The following is a 17,968-nucleotide window of genomic DNA, read 5'->3' as shown; positions in this document are numbered from 1 at the left end:
ATTTATATAATTTCAACAGGAAATCAGTTACATTTTAGGTTGGAATTACTTCCTGGGTGGCATAACAGTCAAACATCCAAGCTAGCTGTATTTTGAAAGCTGTATTTTCCACAAAAAAACAACAACAACTTTCTGATCTTATAGGTTGATGACCCAAGCAACAACAGAACCATGTTTTCTCTCTTTCTCTGTTATATTCACATACACCAAGAAAAACTAAATCTACAGAGGGTTGACAGATAGACTGTCTGCAAAGATGTTAGGAAAAACACGGGACAGAAAGTGATCCTGTTGGTTGAATGTTCATCTGAGAGACAAAAGCGTGGAGAAGGTGTAAATTCTCACCTCGCTTGTATCCCGTGCCTGGGCCATCTCTTCGATTTTGTCCCTCATCTTCTGGCTGTGGGTATCGGGGGAAACCCACGTCATCCGCAGCCCTTCTAGCTCCTGCTCCAGCTTGCGCACACACTGCTGGCTCTCTATCAGAGTTTTCTAATGAGAAAAATTGGAAATAATTCAGAAGAAATAAATGTGATCCAATTTGAGTTGCCACATAACACTGAAGCTACTGTCAAGCAAGAAATGTTCACAGCATGGATTTTGCACAAATTGTAGTCGGCGGCCTTTTTCACGGCATGAAATTTTTGCGAATTGCCACTGGCATTTTAATCCATATAGCGTGGACAAGACCTTTTGTTTGCACTTTGATTTCGTAAATCTTCGCTCTCGCGAAATTTGTGAAATCAAAATGCACACACAAATTTATGGTTTTACACTATTGAACTGAGGAAGTTGGTACACTTTCTTTCTTTCTTTTTTGGTGACGCTAGACCAATTCTTGGCCCATTCCATCAACAGGTTTGCACCTGTCCCAAGCTGCCTTCAGTGCAGTTACTAAAGTCCAATCTATGCTTCATCACTATGGCCATCACTATGATTCATCAATCAAAGTACCTCATTCGTCTGCGTCTCTTGACAGGTTTCCTCGAGGAGATCCTTGAGCCTCTGGTGTGTCTCCGGAGAGACCCAGGTCATGTGCAGCTTGTGCAGCTCGGTCTCGCGCTCTGAGATGCGCTGCTGGAGCTGGGTCAGATTTCCCTGTCAATGCACAATTTGTAGCAATATGGTTCACTGTTGTTGAAATTTTACAAGGGGCATGAGGATGCGCAGCTATCACTGGAATTGAGGTCTTTGTAGCTCTTGCTTTATCTGTATTGAACTCTATATCACATTCTTAATGAGTCCTGAGCAGAATTTGAGCATGTGTTACATTTGGGAAAATCAAAATATATGACTCATCTCCCCTAAGAGTAAATACCACACAGAAGTTGTAGTAAATACTGGCGTACAATTTGATGTTAATTAACATTCTTGTCATGGACACACTTAAATTTTGAAAACCTACTGTCAAAGACAAAAAAAAAATACAAAAAAACCCTGCAATCACCACAAGAAGAATCATGAGTATTTGGTTTCACCACCACACTCAAAAGATTTTAAAAATGATTTGAGTTTCAGAGTTTTTTGTGTCAGCAAACGGTCTCACCTTGCAGGTTTCAATAGTCCTGACGGTGTTGACTAACTAAATTGAAACGGAATGATTATGTACTGTGCATGATATACACTGTAAAACAAAAAATACAGTCATACCTGTCTATAGCGGCCACCCAAGGGAAACGAAAAAAGTGGCTGTTATAGACAGGTGGCCGCTATAGGCAGGTTATCCAACTATATGTGTGCATTGCCTATACATGTACTGTACATGTACATGTATCATCATATACATCTACAAAGTACTTAGTGTAGGACATACACGTACATGCGTATGTATGCACATGTGCGCTTCATGAACTGAACAATGCCGGCGTTTATGAAATTGTTACACAGTAGCATGTTGTACAGTCGTGAAGAAAGTTTAACACTAGTGCATTATCATGACTGAATAAGTGATGAATGCAGTGGTGGCAATCACTGAACGTTGCCCATGAATGACTGGCACGACCACAAACCAGAAAAACACGCTGAATTACCGGGTCTGTGGCCGCTATAGACAGGTTAAAATCTACCGAGGGAAACAAAATCTGTGACCGCTGGCCGCATTAGACAGGTGGCCGCTATACACAGGGTCTTAAACAGGGCTTTTCTCTCGGGGGGATTTTTCAGTGGCCGCTATAGACAGGTTGCCGCTAAGGCAGGTTTGACTGTAACTGCAAATATATAAGTAAAAGGAGACTGGTGAGATTTTTGGTTTTTCTTTTTTTCTAGTTTTAAAAAAGACATGTTAGCTTTCTATTGTGTCTGGTCCAAACTCTGAGCATATCTTACCAGTATCACAACCCCTTCAAAAGAACTCGAGTCAATTGGCTGTGTTTTTTGTTTTTGTTGTTGTTTTTTTGTTTTGTTTTTGCTTGTTTTTAGGTGATCCGAGTATCCTCTCGGATCACCTTCTGTATCTGTTCGGATTCTTTGTTCTTCTTCTTCTTCTTCTTTCTTTCTGGACAAAAGTTGTGCATCTACTTACTCAGAAAGTTCTCAGAGTATCAATTTCAAACTCATAGCATATATGTATCATGTCCCAAAGACGACAAATCTAATGTATCATTGTGATTGGTCAACCATGACGTCACTATGACGTCATTATATGAAAACACATTTTCATTCATATCTCATGAATGGAAAGAAATTTTTCAATGAAATTTACGTCACATATATTTCAAGTCAAGCGCATTCTACTCATATTATCAAAATTCATATTTATTATTAAAAAGCGCGCGTACGCGCGCGTTGAAATATTTGTATGGTCCAATCGAGCTCAAATTTATTTTGCACACGTTTCAGACCATTTGCAGCATTTTTTGAAAAATTGAAAAAAATTGGACGGGCGCGTACGCGCGCATATACGCACGCACAGCTCATATGCAATAGAAATTTCCCATTTTTTCACTTTGATCGGATGCCTGAAAAGTCAAGGAAGATTTCTACCAAGTTTCAAGTCAATCCGACTCAATATGACGTCATACGGGCCCGTCAAAGTTGAAATTACGCGCGCGTCAATGGCGATATACAGTGCAACTATGCCAAAAAACCGCCAATTTTAAATCCGATTTTACTCGTCAGGATGGACGGTGACCCCCCATTTTCTTTACATATTCTGAAAGCTGATGAGTTGTACATGTCATTTCATGGGTTGGCGATGCTGAAAAAATGATTAAAAGATATCAAATTTCTTAATAAAATAGAAAAAGTAAATTTTCAAAATGACGTCATCAAAATTCAAGTTCACTCGAGCGCATTTCACTTATCCTTTGCCGATTTTCACACAAATTTCAGTATGCTGTAGCTTATTAAATGCTCTTTCATTAATATAATAACAACATTTTGATTGGATGACGGCGTCACCTCGTAAAAATGGATTCAAAGTAATCTTGTCAAATTTGACCAGTTTACGTGTTATCTCTATGGGAGTGCAGTTTTTCTGGAAATGAAAATTGACATGACAATCTTTCTCGAGCACTGGCTCACTTATGTTTCGGTGAAATTCTCCCAAATTTTAATATGTTGTAGCTGAGACTTTAGGCTATCGGTAATGTACACTTCGTTTTTTCATACGATGTCGGCATCACGTCAAAAAATTTGGTTGAAATTAAAGCTTATCTTCGATGTATTGAGATATTTCTTTCTTTCTGCAACTTTCTTTGCAATAACTCAAGAAAGACAGCCCCTATCACTTCCATGTTTTGCACATGTTTAGTTCATGTTATGTACATTATTTCATAAAATAACAACTACTTGATCGGACACCATCTTGGGTATGTAAATTAGGGTCAAAGGTCATAAATATTTCATCCTGTATCTTAGTAAATACATGTCCTATCTTTCCCATATTTTGCACACGCAAAGACCATGTTACAACAATCATTTCACAAAATAACCACTTTTTGCTCAGATGCCATCTTGTCTGTGCAAAGTGGGGTCAAAGGTCATATGTACTTTTTTCTGTACCTTCCTTATGACGTGTTATCTCTATGGGAGGGAAATTTTTCTAGATGTGAAAGTTGACATGATTGTCCTTATCGAGCACTAGCTCACTTACCCTTCGGTGAAATTCTCCCAGATTTTAAAGGGTGTGTACAGTTCTGGTCGAGGTGAGGATTTAGCTTTTAACGTTTTGCGAGATATTCAGAATCCACTCTATGAGATGTCAAAGAGCATGCAGTTCTAAGGGGTATCAAAAGTTTATTCGATGAAAATCGGTTTTGAAATGGCTGAGATATCCAAAAACAAGGTGAAACAAAGAGATCCTAATAAAGTTGTGGCATGTTGCCTTTTATTATTAGCACTTTTTTGGATATCTCAGCCATTTGAAAACCAATTTTCATCAAATAAACGTTGAATCCTTCTTAAAATTACATGCTCTTTCATATTCCATAAGAGGCTTTTCATTATCTCACTAAGGAATGTTCAAAACATGAATCCCCACCTCAACCAGTACTGTACAGTCCCTTTAATATGTTGTAGCTGAGACTTTGCGCTATCGTCAATGTGCCTTTTGTTATTTCATACGATGTCGGGATCATGCTAAAAAACTTGGTCGAAATTAAAGCTTATCTTCGATGTATTGAGATATTTCTTTCTTTTTGCAACTTTCTTTGCAATAACTCAAGAAAAACAGCCTCTATCACCCCCATATTTTGCACATGTTTAGTTCATGTCACGTACATTATTTCATAACATAATAACTACTTGATTGGACACCATCTTGGGTATGCAAATTAGGGTCAAAGGTCATAAATGTTTCATCCTGTATCTTGGTGAATAATTGTCCTAACTTTCCTATATTTTGCACACGCAAAGACCATGTTACAAGAATCATTTCACAAAATAACCACTTTTTGCTCAGATGCCATCTTTGGTGTGCAAAATGGGGTCAAAGGTCAAAATATACTTCATTCTGTATCTTCCTTAGTGCATACGGAATTCGGTACCAAAGATGACAGGTCTGACTCCCTTTTCTAAATGAGACTTCAAACATCACATGGCCAATGTCCCCTCAACACAGATGAAACCTGTATGGTCATGCCTATTGGGATCAGGACTCAAATCATTGATTTCCCAATAGATCGGATCACCTAATTTGTCAGTGTTGACAAATTCCGAGTCTAGTTTTGTTTTGTTTTTGCTTGTTGTTTTTCTTTTTCTCTGTAGAACTACCTCTTACATAATGATTAGTTACACAAACACATACAGAGCTCATTGTTTGCTTTCTTTCTTTCTTTTTTTTTCCTTCTGTAAAACTTCTCTTTAGCTTTCCGATTAGTTACACAAAGACATACAGCGCTCATCCTTTCAGCCAACACAGCACATCTCCCTCCATCGGCAAAACATTCCACAGAAATCCTCCCCTCCCCGCTCTCACCTCCAGTTCCTGTTTCTGCCGGCACGCCCCCTCATACATGTCCTTCATCTGTTGGTGGACCTCGGGCGATGCCCAAGTTGTGCGCAGCTTCTGAAGGTCCAGCTCCACCTCCTTCGAGCGCTGCTCCCTGACTTTGCCCTTGGAGATCTCTTCTCCAAGCCTTTTCACGTCCATCTTGAGTGTTAGATAGAGAAAGACGGGGAGAGATGGATGAATGAACAGCTGAAGAGGCAAAAAACTAGGCAAACATTGACAGGGTTAGTTTTTAAATAAGGCCCAGCGCCTTCTCATTAACCCCGTCACTTGATAATTCTGGTTGTTTGTTTCCTTGTTTGTTTGTTTTGTGACTTTTTCATGTCATTGTTATACTTGTCATACTATTGTCACATTTTTATGTATGCATGTTTTATTAAGTGAAAATAAATGAAATGAAATGAAATAGGAGTTATCAGTATCATTAACGAATTGATAGACGTATGTTTTTTCTGTTGACTTTCTGGGACGATTATTGACCCTAAAAACAGATGTCAGTTCAGAAGTACATGAAATGGTTCTTTCAAGGATCAACACTCATCACAGAAAGAAGAACTGTTACCTTGTACGTCACTTAAGAATTCAACTCATTAGGGAGGACCCATCTATTCTATGTACATCCTTTCAAGGATTATCATTCATTCTGGAAAGAATTTGGTTCATGATAGACCACAAATCACTGGAGCTAAAGCCTCTCAACGGGCAAATGTTCTGAGAAATACAAGCCTCCTCCTCATCATCATCATCAACATCGTCATCATTGTCCTTGTCATCATCAACAGCAGCAAGCTAATCTGCATCAGCATTACAAATATACAATCAGCTTAAAACTGAGAATTTTAGCCGGGTATAACCTAGCTTTTTGACAAGGCCTCATGGCTGAGGAATGGGGCTAACTCGCCACACCAAGTATTGCAAGAAACAGGTGAACGCGAGACCTGGGTTTGCTTTTTTTGTCACTTCCCAACACAATTGATGTATGAATTATTCATGTATTCATGAGTCAATCCCAGATGGTATGCTAATGAATCACATGTCATCACAGGCAGTGCAGGTTGGATTATGAAGCAAGTCGGTGATATGCATATGGTCTTATGCATATTGATTAGATGCTGAAGTCACTGTGAGCAATGCGGTTGCAGATTGGTCACTATCTTTTTGGTAGCAAAATCGACAAGGGACAAGATTCAACATAAGAAATTCATATCAGGTTCTAAATGGCCTCGTAGCTGGGCCACTCAGTCTTGCATTCACTCATTCCCTCGCAGTTAGTCTCTCTTCCAAGCCTCAGCCATGATGCCTTGTCAAAAGACTAAACAAATACAAAAAAAAAAAAAAAAAATGCTTTCAGATTTCTCTTCTAACACTGCATATTACTATTTCCTCTTTACCTCCAGTTCCTGTTTTTGTCGGCACACCTCCTCATACATATCCCTCATCTGTTGGTGGACCTCAGGCGACGCCCACGTTGTCTGGAGTTTCTGCAGCTCCGCCTCCATCTCCTTCCCATGCTGCTCCTGGACTCTGCCCTTTGAAATCACCTCTTCACATCTCTTCAGCTCAGTCTGGGGTGTGAGCACACGGGATGGATATACAGACATACAGAAAGACAGAGATACACACAGCAGATAGCAGACACACGCACACACACACACACACACACATACAGAGTCATATAAGAATAAAGTGACTATTCCTTTGAAATCACCTCTTCACATCTTTTCAGCTCAGTCTGGGGTGTGAGCACACGGGATGGATGTTCAGACATACAGAAAGACAGAGATACACACAGCAGATAGCAGATCGACAGTGAGATGAAAGACACACACACACACACACACACATACAGAGTCATATAAGAATAAAGTGACTATTCCTTTGAAATCACCTCTTCACATCTTTTCAGCTCAGTCTGGGGTGTGAGCACACGGGATGGATGTTCAGACATACAGAAAGACAGAGATACACACAGCAGATAGCAGATCGACAGTGAGATGAAAGACACACACACACACACACACACACACACACACACACACACAGAGTCATATAAGAATAAAGTGACTAAGAGGGAAAAGCTTATATGTGTATTACGTATTATTTCCAGGAATTTCATATCCTATGATGAGTGTTCTTTGTTTCTTTTTTCCTTTAACGTTTTTATTCTGAATGCAGTCTGAAACTACATGTGTCTATAGGTCTATTCTCTTCTCAAAATCTTCCACTTTCACATATTTCTTTCTGCAATAACTGTGAGTAATTAACAATTAAAACATATGAGTTTCCAATGATGTGAATAACAGATTATCTACCCTGAGAAGTATATCATGGGTGTTCAATGGCCGGGGCATTGAGAGACAAGAAAGTTGTGGGGTGAGTACACCGTGTAAACATTTGTCTACAAAGAAACCAACAGAAAGCTTGAGGACAAACAATTTTAAATTCTTATTCTGGAATGTTAATGGATAGTATAGTTTTGGTTGAGATGGGGCTATTTTTTGTGAGATAGTGAGAAACCTCTTCTGAAATATAAAAGAGCATACAATTCTAAGAAGAATCCAAATTTATTTCTTGAAAATCAGTCTTGAAATGGCTGAGTATATCCCAAAACAAAGAGGTCCTAATGAAAGGTGTGACCTACCTTTTATCACAACCACTTCTGTTTTATAAATGAAAGAAAGATATTATTCAGAGGGGTGAAGGCTCAGGTTTGAGTTTCTTCAGTTTGTCTCCCTCTACAAATGAAAATTTGTTCAAGATCGCAACTGCTGATCTGTAAATTAACAAACATGTCGGAAAAAAGGAACCAGTGGGACTCGAACCTGTCATCTACTGCTTTCCGGGCAGCGACACTACCACCAGGCTGTCCCTGGTTGCCGGCAGTGACACGATGAACATGGAACAAATACCCAAGCTCCAAAATTCCGACATTGTTATGTTAAGTCGTCCAAGGCAAACAAGGCATAGGATAAATGAAAGAAAGATATTATTCAGAGGGGTGAAGGCTCAGGTTTTAGTTTCTTCAGTTTGTCTCCCTCTACAAATTTTCATTTGTAGAGGGATTTTACAAATCAGCAGTTGCGATCTTAAACAAATTTTCATTTGTAGAGGGAGACGAACTGAAGAAACTCAAACACTTCTGTTTTATCTCGCTTTTGGATATCTCGGCCATTTCAAACTGATTTTCATAAAATTAATTTGAATTCCTCTTAGAATTGTATGTTCTTTGATATTTCAAAATGGTTTATAATTATCTCACCAAAAAAAAAAACTAGAAATGTCGCTTTGGCGACTGGTATGCCTCCGCCATAATGCATGATTTTCCCAATAGGTCTAGATAGTACATGTGGATACTGTGTGATTACATTTTCACAAAATTGGCAAAATATTGGAATGACAAGTTTGTCACAAATGTGTTGAATGTTCACCTTCCTTGACGTAGGTTTAATTGGATGAATAGGAGAGCATGTATCTAGGGATTTAAGGACTTTAACTTGACTTTGAACCATTCATACATTTAGGCACTGAGTAATTTTCAAGGTACAGGTGTGGAGAAAAAGTGCAATTTCTGAATTGAATAGTAAATTGTTACCATTTTCATCTGGCCCTTGACCCTAAAATTCATGAGATAATTACTTTCAGGTAGAACATGCATAATATGCACTAAGTTTCAAGGTAACTTGAGCCACTTCCGAGATATGGAGGAAAAAGTTAGTTCAGCACTTTCAATTGATCTTTGACATTTTGACCTTTGAGGCAAAAAGAGAGAAAAAAAACTTTCCAGAGAATTTCTATTAGGTTACACACGCATACACAAGTGTAAAAAAATAACCCTGCTGGCATTGCATAAATATGAGGGTAATAGTAAAATTTTGAAGTCTTGCACTTGACCTTTGACCCCTGACCTTTGACCCCATGAACCCTCCATTCTCTAGATAATCACTTCCAGTCAGTACATGTATATACTATGTTCCATGAAGATACCTTGAACAATTTTCCAAGGTACAGAGAAAAAAAAGAAGTTTTAATATTTCTACTTGACCTTTTGACCTTTGACCTTTGACCTCATGACCCAAACTTTCACCAGAGAATCTTAATTGGGTAATACATGTATACACTAAGTTCCAAGAAAATATCTTCAGGCATTCAATAGATATGGTGGAAATAGTGAAATTTTATGTATTTGACCCTGACCTTTCGACCTTTGACCTTTGACCCAAACTTTCACCAGAGAATCTTAATTGGGTAATACATGTATACACTAAGTTTCAAGAAAATATCTTCAGGCATTCAATAGATATGGTGGAAATAGTGAAATTTTATGTATTTGACCTTGACCTTTTGACCTTTGACCTTGAGCATGTGCACCCAAAAGTTGATAGGCACAACTTCACCCCCTAATACACATACATGCCAAGTTTCATTAGGATACCTCAACAGGTTTCGATAGTTACCTTGTCCACAAAATTCATTACGGACGGACGGAAGGACGGACGGACGGACAGACAACCCGAAAACATAATGCCTCCGGCACCACTTTGTGGCGGAGGCATAAAAAAAATTAAAATCTGAATCCCCCATCTCAACCAAAACTATACCATCCCTTCAATGTGTCCTAAAGGCCTCACCTCCATTTCTTGTTTCTGTCGGCAGGCTTCCTCATACATGTCCTTCATGTGATGGTGGACCTCGGGCGACGCCCAAGTTGTCCGGAGCTTCTGTAGTTCCACCTCCATCTCCTTGGAGCGCTGCTCCCAGACCTTGCCCCTGGAAATCACCTCTTCACACTCCTTCAAATGAACCTGGGGTGAGAGATGGGTGGTTCATGGAGAGAAAACAGGACAGAGGCAGCGGTGCAGAAGAGGGAACATGGGTTCATATGAAAAAGACCATTAAGGTTACAAATACACAAAATAAATATGAATGAATTTCAAATTCTACAAAGAGTATGAGATTCACAGACCATCTCATCCTTTTTTCCTTATAACTAACTCCTTGTGATACGAAATCACAAAATGCATATTCCATGTATTTTGAAAGGTTTTAATTTTTGCAATATCACAAGTTGGGTGCTATTTGCTAGTTTGCCATCATGCAAAAATATCAACTCCAACCCCAACATAAATGTGACATGCATGCATACATTTCTCCTTTCATACCTGTAGTCCTTGATCGCCAATTTAACCACTTGCATATTCGTTGGATGTCCCAATTCACAAAAAATTAGACTCACTAAATATTTGGCATATACAGCTGTCAGGGCTCTACATTAGCAGTGCCCAAGAGGCCCAGGGCCACCAGCCACCAGAAATAGATGCCAGGCCACCACTTTTTATGGAGAGATATGTGTTGTTATCGGGCCACCAAAAGAAAGAGTTAGTTTCTAGCCTTGCAGTAGTAGCAATCTCTTAGATGCCAGTGGTTATACTACAGATCTTCTTAAATTTCCTAGCCCTTCAACAGTCTCTTTCCACTGCTGCTTGCTATCGGTCAGTTATCTATCACCACTTGCAAATATTATATGCTTTCGCTCAAGGGAGCATGAACAATGCATGCCATTCGGCTTCTGCGAACATCACAACCACGGACAGAAAATTCCAGAGAACCAAACAAGTTCTTGTCAGTTTTTTTTTTAACTATGAGTGTACTGCATCCTTTTGCTCCTTACCTCAAGTTCCCGTTTTTGGAGGGAGGCCTCCTCATACATGTCCTTCATTTGTTGGTGGACTTCGGGCGACGCCCAGCTAGTCTGGAGCTTCTGCAGCTCTTGTTCCACTTCCTTTGCGCGCTGCTGCCAGACTTGGCCCTCGGAAATCTTGGCTTCACTCTCCTTCAGCTCCGCCTAAGGGGAAGCATGAGATAAAGAGGATGAATAAGCACATATTCCAAGAGGCATAAATGATTACTGTGAAGGTGTGCAGGAAAAGTGAATTCAAATTTTTCCCTCAGGTGCTTCCACACTTCTAAACTTTGATTTGAACTTGTTAACCCTTATTTTCTCACTGAAGTCATGATGAACACAGCACTACATACTCTCCGTATACCCTGGTAGACAAAAGAACCCTCGACTGTAGCATAAATTTTTCCTTTTCAGCCTTATCTGTGTACATCTATGCATCAACGATGTTCTTTTGACAGGCTTGTGTTCTTAATATGGGTCCGTCATAGCTATCACTGTATCAAAGATTATTGTGATTAGTGTTTTGGTTATTACTATGATTAGTATCATTGCTAGTAGCTGATACTATGAACAACACCACTGTCCCAATAATATCTATCCCTGTGGATTCCATGACATTTGCTGCTGAAACAAAATTGCTCCCATGAAATATTTGCACGCTAAGCCAAACATAAAAGCTACCTACAAACATTATCCTAACCCTAATCCTAATCCTCACATCAAACTAAAATCCTATCATGACCCTAACCCTCACCATAAGTTCCTGGGGAAAATAAGACCGGAGCAATTGTTGCAGGAGGAAATGTTGTGTCATCATTCCTATGATTCTCATGTTACAGTCATCATCCTGACTATCATAATCATTATCAGTACATCTACTTCCCCTGGACTCAGAGTACTGTATGCGCCAAATATTTCGCGAGGTTTTTATTTTCGCAAATTTCACGAGTCAGGAGCTATCCGCGAAATTAAAGGCACACAAAAATAATGACTCTGATTCCAATATGAAAGTGACGCACACGTATACATTTCTCCGTTCAATACAGTACTCCATGATTGCGAATTTAACCACTCGCGAAATCGTTGGGAAGTCCCGATTCGCAAAAATGTAGACTCGCTAAATATATGGCGTATAGAGTATACCCCCGCTTCCTCTCTCACCATTAACTCCTGCTTCTGTCGATTGGTCTCTTCATACATGTCTCTCATCTGCTGGTGGACCTCTGGGGAGGCCCAGGTGGAGCAGACTTGCTGGAGGTCCTGCTGGATTTTCTGCTCCCTCGCAAGGCAGTTTGCAATCTCTTCCTGACTCTGTTGTAGTTTGACCTGGAAATGGTCATAGAGGAGTATGATATTTTAGGTTATCAAAGTTCGTAGTATCTAGTTAATATATATTTTAAGACCAGAAATATTAGCGCATGAAACTTTTGCAAATTTTGTGAGGTGCCGAAATTTGTAAAAGTAAAATGCATGCAAATGTTTTTGTCTCAAAATGCCTTGAATGCCAGTGCCAATTAGCGAAAGTTTCATGCAGAAAAAAAAAAAAAGGCCATCAGCTCCAATTTGCAATAGCTTCATGCTGAGATGTTTTTGGTTGTACAAAGTATATCTGTCACTGCAAGAATGTATGGTTTGCATAAAATTTGCCTTGCTGGCCCAATACGAGTGGAACAAAAGGGGATGGCTCATTCACTTTTTCGCCTCGACGGTTCTGGGCTCTTTATGAAACTATATTTTCTTGAGACTGGCACATTGCTCTCTTGGTTTACTTTTTCTCCTCTTCAGCAAATCATTTCAAACAAAGTATTTGACACTTTCTTTTAAAGTTCTGCAAGGGAACCCACCATCCATCCATACAAGCCATTCACTTGATGAACTGGTTTAACCAAGAGACATGCAGTTAGACCAATTAGAGCAAAGTTTCATACATTGCTGGACCACTTGTTCTCTTCTCTTGTCATCATGTGAGTGATGTGACAACTTAACAGACACAACGACCATCATCACCTCACTGGCCAGCTTGAACCAACTGGCCATAGCTGCTAGTAGACAGCTGCATAAACTCCTCAGTCCATGGTCATCCATTTCCCATGTGGCCATTTTAAACTGTCATAAATACCAACTACATCTCATTACGTTGATTGGCTTATTACAGAACAAGGGTTTGACCAGTAACTTATGGACTCAATACCTTCCTTAGCTATTAACATTTGACCATCATCATCATCAATGGTCATCATAACTTCTTGTCAGACAGCCATCTGACAATCACACTTGCCAAACCAAGTGACGCTGCCCTGGACCAGATCAGCGGCTTGGACACAAACCTATGATCTCTCCTTTGTATTGCGTCATACGACAGAAGGAGGAGAAGGTGCACATTCTCACCTCGCTTGCTTCGTTGACCCGACAGGACTCCTCGTATAACTCCTTGAGTCTCTGGTGGGTCTCTGGTGGTGCCCAGGTCGTACGCAGCCTCTGCAGCTCTTGCTCAAGTTCGCTGACCCTCTGCTCCGTGATAACACCCAGGGACTCTCCCTCGGATGGAGCAGACGCTGTGGGGGAAGGGGGGGGGAGAGAAGAAAAAGATCAGGTTGAAGAGCGAAAAATGTATTCTGTTTTTACCTACAAGGCATCCTTTTGCTATAATTCACATCAGAGATAAAATGTGTGTGATAAGCTTCAAAACATTTCCTATTATATTAACATGAATATTCACACTAGTAGCAGTTGGTTAATTTGTGTCAAAATCCAGTCTGAATGAAAGAAATCATAGTTTGGAAGTGAAACAGTTACATCAAGTTCTTGTATGGAAGGTATTTGGTGTTAGTATTTCTATCAATGTATGCTTTTTGCAATTTTGTGGATTTGATATTATTCTTTTCAGTATAAATGACTGTCAATGTATAATAAAGACCTAGTTCCATGCAATCTATTTTGTTTCTTTGTTAATTCCCTGTTCCACTCCTAAACAATTCTGTATAAATTAGGACTATTAATGTATGTATGTGAATTAAAATCTTAGTTCTCCTCAATTTGATTGCTTTGTTATCTTTGAAAAGATGCTTGGAAACAAAACCTAACCTTTCCCCTGTCAAAAAGAAAAATGTATAATTTGATTACCCTGCATGAGCTGCTCCTCCAACAGCGCTATCTTCTCTTTCAGCATTTGCTGGCTGGTCTCCGTCATGTGGGCCATCTCTTCCCGCCCCTTGAGGGCGCTCTCCAGCTCGTCCTGGAGGCGGCAGTTCTCCCGGTGCAGCTCGCCGAGGTTGAGCTCCGAGCGGCGCAGCCTGACCCGGCTCTCCTCAAACTTGCTCTTGATGCTTTCATGGTCTTTCATCTGTAATTGAGGAAAAAATTGTCAGGGTAAACTACCACTACTATTGATTAAAAACCTGGTATCGTGGGGATACCATAGAGTGGGAAGGCTGGCCTGGGGGGTGTTTCATCAACGCTTGTCAGCGCCGACCAATTTCAGCAAAATCCTTGGTTTTGATTGGCTGAGATGCTCTGGTCACTGACTGTTACTATGGTAATTCAAGTTGTCGGCGCCTACAAACGTTGATGAAACACCCCCCTGGTTCGGATATATGCGAGAATCCCTGTCACGAATTGTGTACAGCTTTACCATTGATCTCCATGTAAGTACACACACAGCCGAAAAACCTCGACTGGAGTTGACCATTAGCAATGAGCTCACGTTTCCATGCACATATTCACTGACTGGTGCTATTTGTGTATTGTTGATTTTTAATGTACCCCAATGGGCAACGAATGACTTAGGCCATCCATGAATCCCCACGCTAATGGGCCTCTACAACGATTTTATAATAATCCAAATTTCCTCATAAAACAGGGATCTCAAAAATGAACTTAGACTGGGCACACAAATGACTAAATTCCCTTCTCACATCTATGGTGTTTCATTTCTTACCATGTACTTCAGCTGGTGTCTCTCAGACAGAAGTTCTTCATTCTGTTTTTCAAGATGATCTTTGTCCATCTTGAGCTCTGCCTTTTTGTCCAGTAGCTTCTTGAGCCTGACAGGGGAAAAATGATACAATATGTTTCATATACTTGGCTTACTGGAAATGAGGAGTCATGTCAGTGCATCATCTCAGAAGCAAAGACTTTTCATGAAGGCATATCAAAAACAGGACATCTAAAGTCATGTGTTCAACTGTCACAACTATCTCACAGCAAGTAATCATATAGGTCATATACGTCCTTCATCCACTAGAATGACACTGGGGCAGTCTAGAAATATCCAAATTACAGTCTGGAGACCACAGCATATCTATTATGTGATTACAACAATGACTTAGTGAAAAAATGAGCAAAGAAAATAGGATTGCATAAGGATTTGAACACAAGATCTCCAAATTGCGAGACCGGTGCTCTACCGACTAAGCTACAGAAAGCCCTTGTACAGTGTTCATCCTAGAAACTCTTAATTCTCAATGACTGTGACAATCTGTGTCTTGTTTTTCTGTATCTATTTTGACCAAAGACTGGAAAAATTAACTCGGAAGTGAGGAGAGCAAGGGCAGAAAGATGAAAGGAGCTCACTGTGCAACTTCTCTCTCGCTCCTTCTCAACTCATCCTTGACTGCCTGAAGTTCGTCGACCTCATCCTTCAGCTTCTTCAGTTCCTTGACCTGTTGGTTCAGCTCTCGAAGCTGGCCGTCTGCAGGAATGAACAAACAAAATTATGTGTACTGTAGAACAATTGATTTAACTACATATTTGTATGTAAGCAGATCTATTGGTATTGCAATGTAATTGTATAAGATAGGGGCCTCATCCACATCAAGCTCTGCTTATGATGATGGTCCCCTGTATTGATTTCTCCTTTTTTTTTCACATACGAGTACAGTATGCATTATAAGGTTGCTTTGAATTTATACGTATTAGGGATGATGTTGTTACAAAACTGACAATTCCTATATTGATTTGCATGATTTCATTATTATTATTTTTTTTTTTTTGCATACTCTGTATCAATTTGTATTGATTTGTCATTGTACTTGGAGAAAAATAGTGCAGAAATAAACCAAATCAAAGCATGTGCAGAGAAGTTGCAAAATCAAATGAAGACAGCACATATTGTACATGGAGGATAACATATGACTCCAACTCAACAGTTTCACATTGAAAAACTACAGATGGCCATAAAAGAGAAATATCTTTCGTCTACCCCTGTGGTTGCTTGGACGACTTTAAAACAAATTTGTCCTTTCAGGATTGACTCAAAATTTTGTACTTTGCCACTTGTATTCCCATGCTTCTTTCAATAACACATATTACTTAATTGGTCTCATAAAAAAGGTAATTATGCATGATAAGACCTTGACCACAAGCATACACAAATACATAAATGTGGTACAGTATTCATCGCATAATCGGGCATCTGATAATCGGGAACCTCGCTTAAATGACATACGCTTCCCAGAAACATTTCTAATGCATGTTATTTTCACTGGATAATCGGGCGGGGACCTCTGATAAACGGGACAATTTTTCTTCAAGCGATCTTTGATTTTGTTGATATTTTACACAAAAAATCTACCAAAATACCACAACAATATTTCAAAGATTCCCTATCAGTTGTCGTTTACATCGAACTTACAAAGCAAGCTTCGGACTGGTGTGTTTTGACCTCCGTTCATCCAATACACATACATGCATAGCCACGAAAGCACCGTGTATAAGTATCCATGCCATTGCCAAAAACATGCTTTCGCGAACATTCTTCTCCCCTACATATAAGCAAAGCCATGTGCAGGGAGAGCTAGAGGGTCGCTCCGAGGGGTAGCGTGGTTGTGTATTCATGTACATACGTACAGTACGTCAGTATGTGTGTGTGTGTGTGTGTGTGTGTGTGTGTGCACTACATGTACATGTTGTATGCCGTTAGTGTATGGTGAGTGCTCATCGCGAAATCGGGCACCCCGCTTAAAGGGGCCGTGTTTGCTACTCCCAACCTGTCCCGATTATGCGATGAATACTGTACTACGCACTACAAGATTCCATGATCAAGTTATACATTATACTTCTGATTTCTTGCTGGTATTACAGTGATAAACCTTTCCTCATTCCTCAGTCATGTAACAGTGTGTCCCTCTTTCATATAATCTTTATTCAATGCACAGAACCTCTTAATAACTGGCAATACAGCAGTATCAATACTGCAGCACAGAAGAAAAGGGGAAAAAAAATCACCTCCATGTGTGTCGTTCTACACAGGGATCTCATCTCTATATTGACAGAGGGCAGAAAGCTGACACGCCCTGTCCTTCTCGTGGCAACATAATACTGAGATGTGACTACAGGATGCTACTAACCCACTTGCCCTGCTTGCCAGGGCAAGTAAACTTCACTTTAAAATTCAAGTGACATGAACAGGCACCTGCCTGCTCAAAGTTTCAGGCCCTTGCCCAAATGACGATTCAAGCAAGTGGGTTCGAAATGAAATGACATTTGAATGCCCTGGACTATCACAATTTCCTGCCTCTTGCTTTCCTTAGCTTTCTATAACACATGATACTCTGCTATCATCCACCACATACAAAGCATCATTACCACTGATCTTTATAGGAGGTATCAGGATATCTCATAGCCCCACTCAGGATATCTCATAGCCCCACTCATGCTGTACAAACAAGTGAAGCCGCCACACCTCCATCTTACCAGGCACACTTTATGGGGACTTGCACGCATTTTCCAGCTGAGATTGTTACCAAGATCACATAATGTTGTGAGCTCTGTACACAAACATATGAGCTTTATGCATGGTAAGATGGCGGTGTGGTGGCTTCAAAGCAATTGGCCTATGA

At 40.0% G+C, this 17,968-nt stretch overlaps 1 protein-coding gene across 1 annotated transcript in view; it reads right to left on the bottom strand.

The window, feature by feature from the left end:
• LOC140234628 (uncharacterized) overlaps positions 1–17,968 on the bottom strand; it is a 41,775-nt gene that overhangs the window by 9,345 nt on the left and 14,462 nt on the right. Inside the window, 11 exon segments of the mRNA XM_072314655.1 lie at positions 346–492; positions 955–1,098; positions 5,417–5,543; positions 6,827–7,014; positions 10,078–10,251; positions 11,118–11,291; positions 12,291–12,455; positions 13,518–13,684; positions 14,253–14,472; positions 15,067–15,172; positions 15,702–15,819. Of these exon segments, the coding sequence (XP_072170756.1) occupies positions 346–492; positions 955–1,098; positions 5,417–5,543; positions 6,827–7,014; positions 10,078–10,251; positions 11,118–11,291; positions 12,291–12,455; positions 13,518–13,684; positions 14,253–14,472; positions 15,067–15,172; positions 15,702–15,819 (1,730 nt within the window).

Source organism: Diadema setosum, chromosome 11 (assembly GCF_964275005.1).
Source record: "Diadema setosum chromosome 11, eeDiaSeto1, whole genome shotgun sequence".
Taxonomy (NCBI): Eukaryota; Metazoa; Echinodermata; class Echinoidea; order Diadematoida; family Diadematidae; genus Diadema; species Diadema setosum.
The sequence above is the reverse complement of the archived record's forward strand: the minus strand, read 5'-3'. Positions and strand labels throughout refer to the sequence as shown.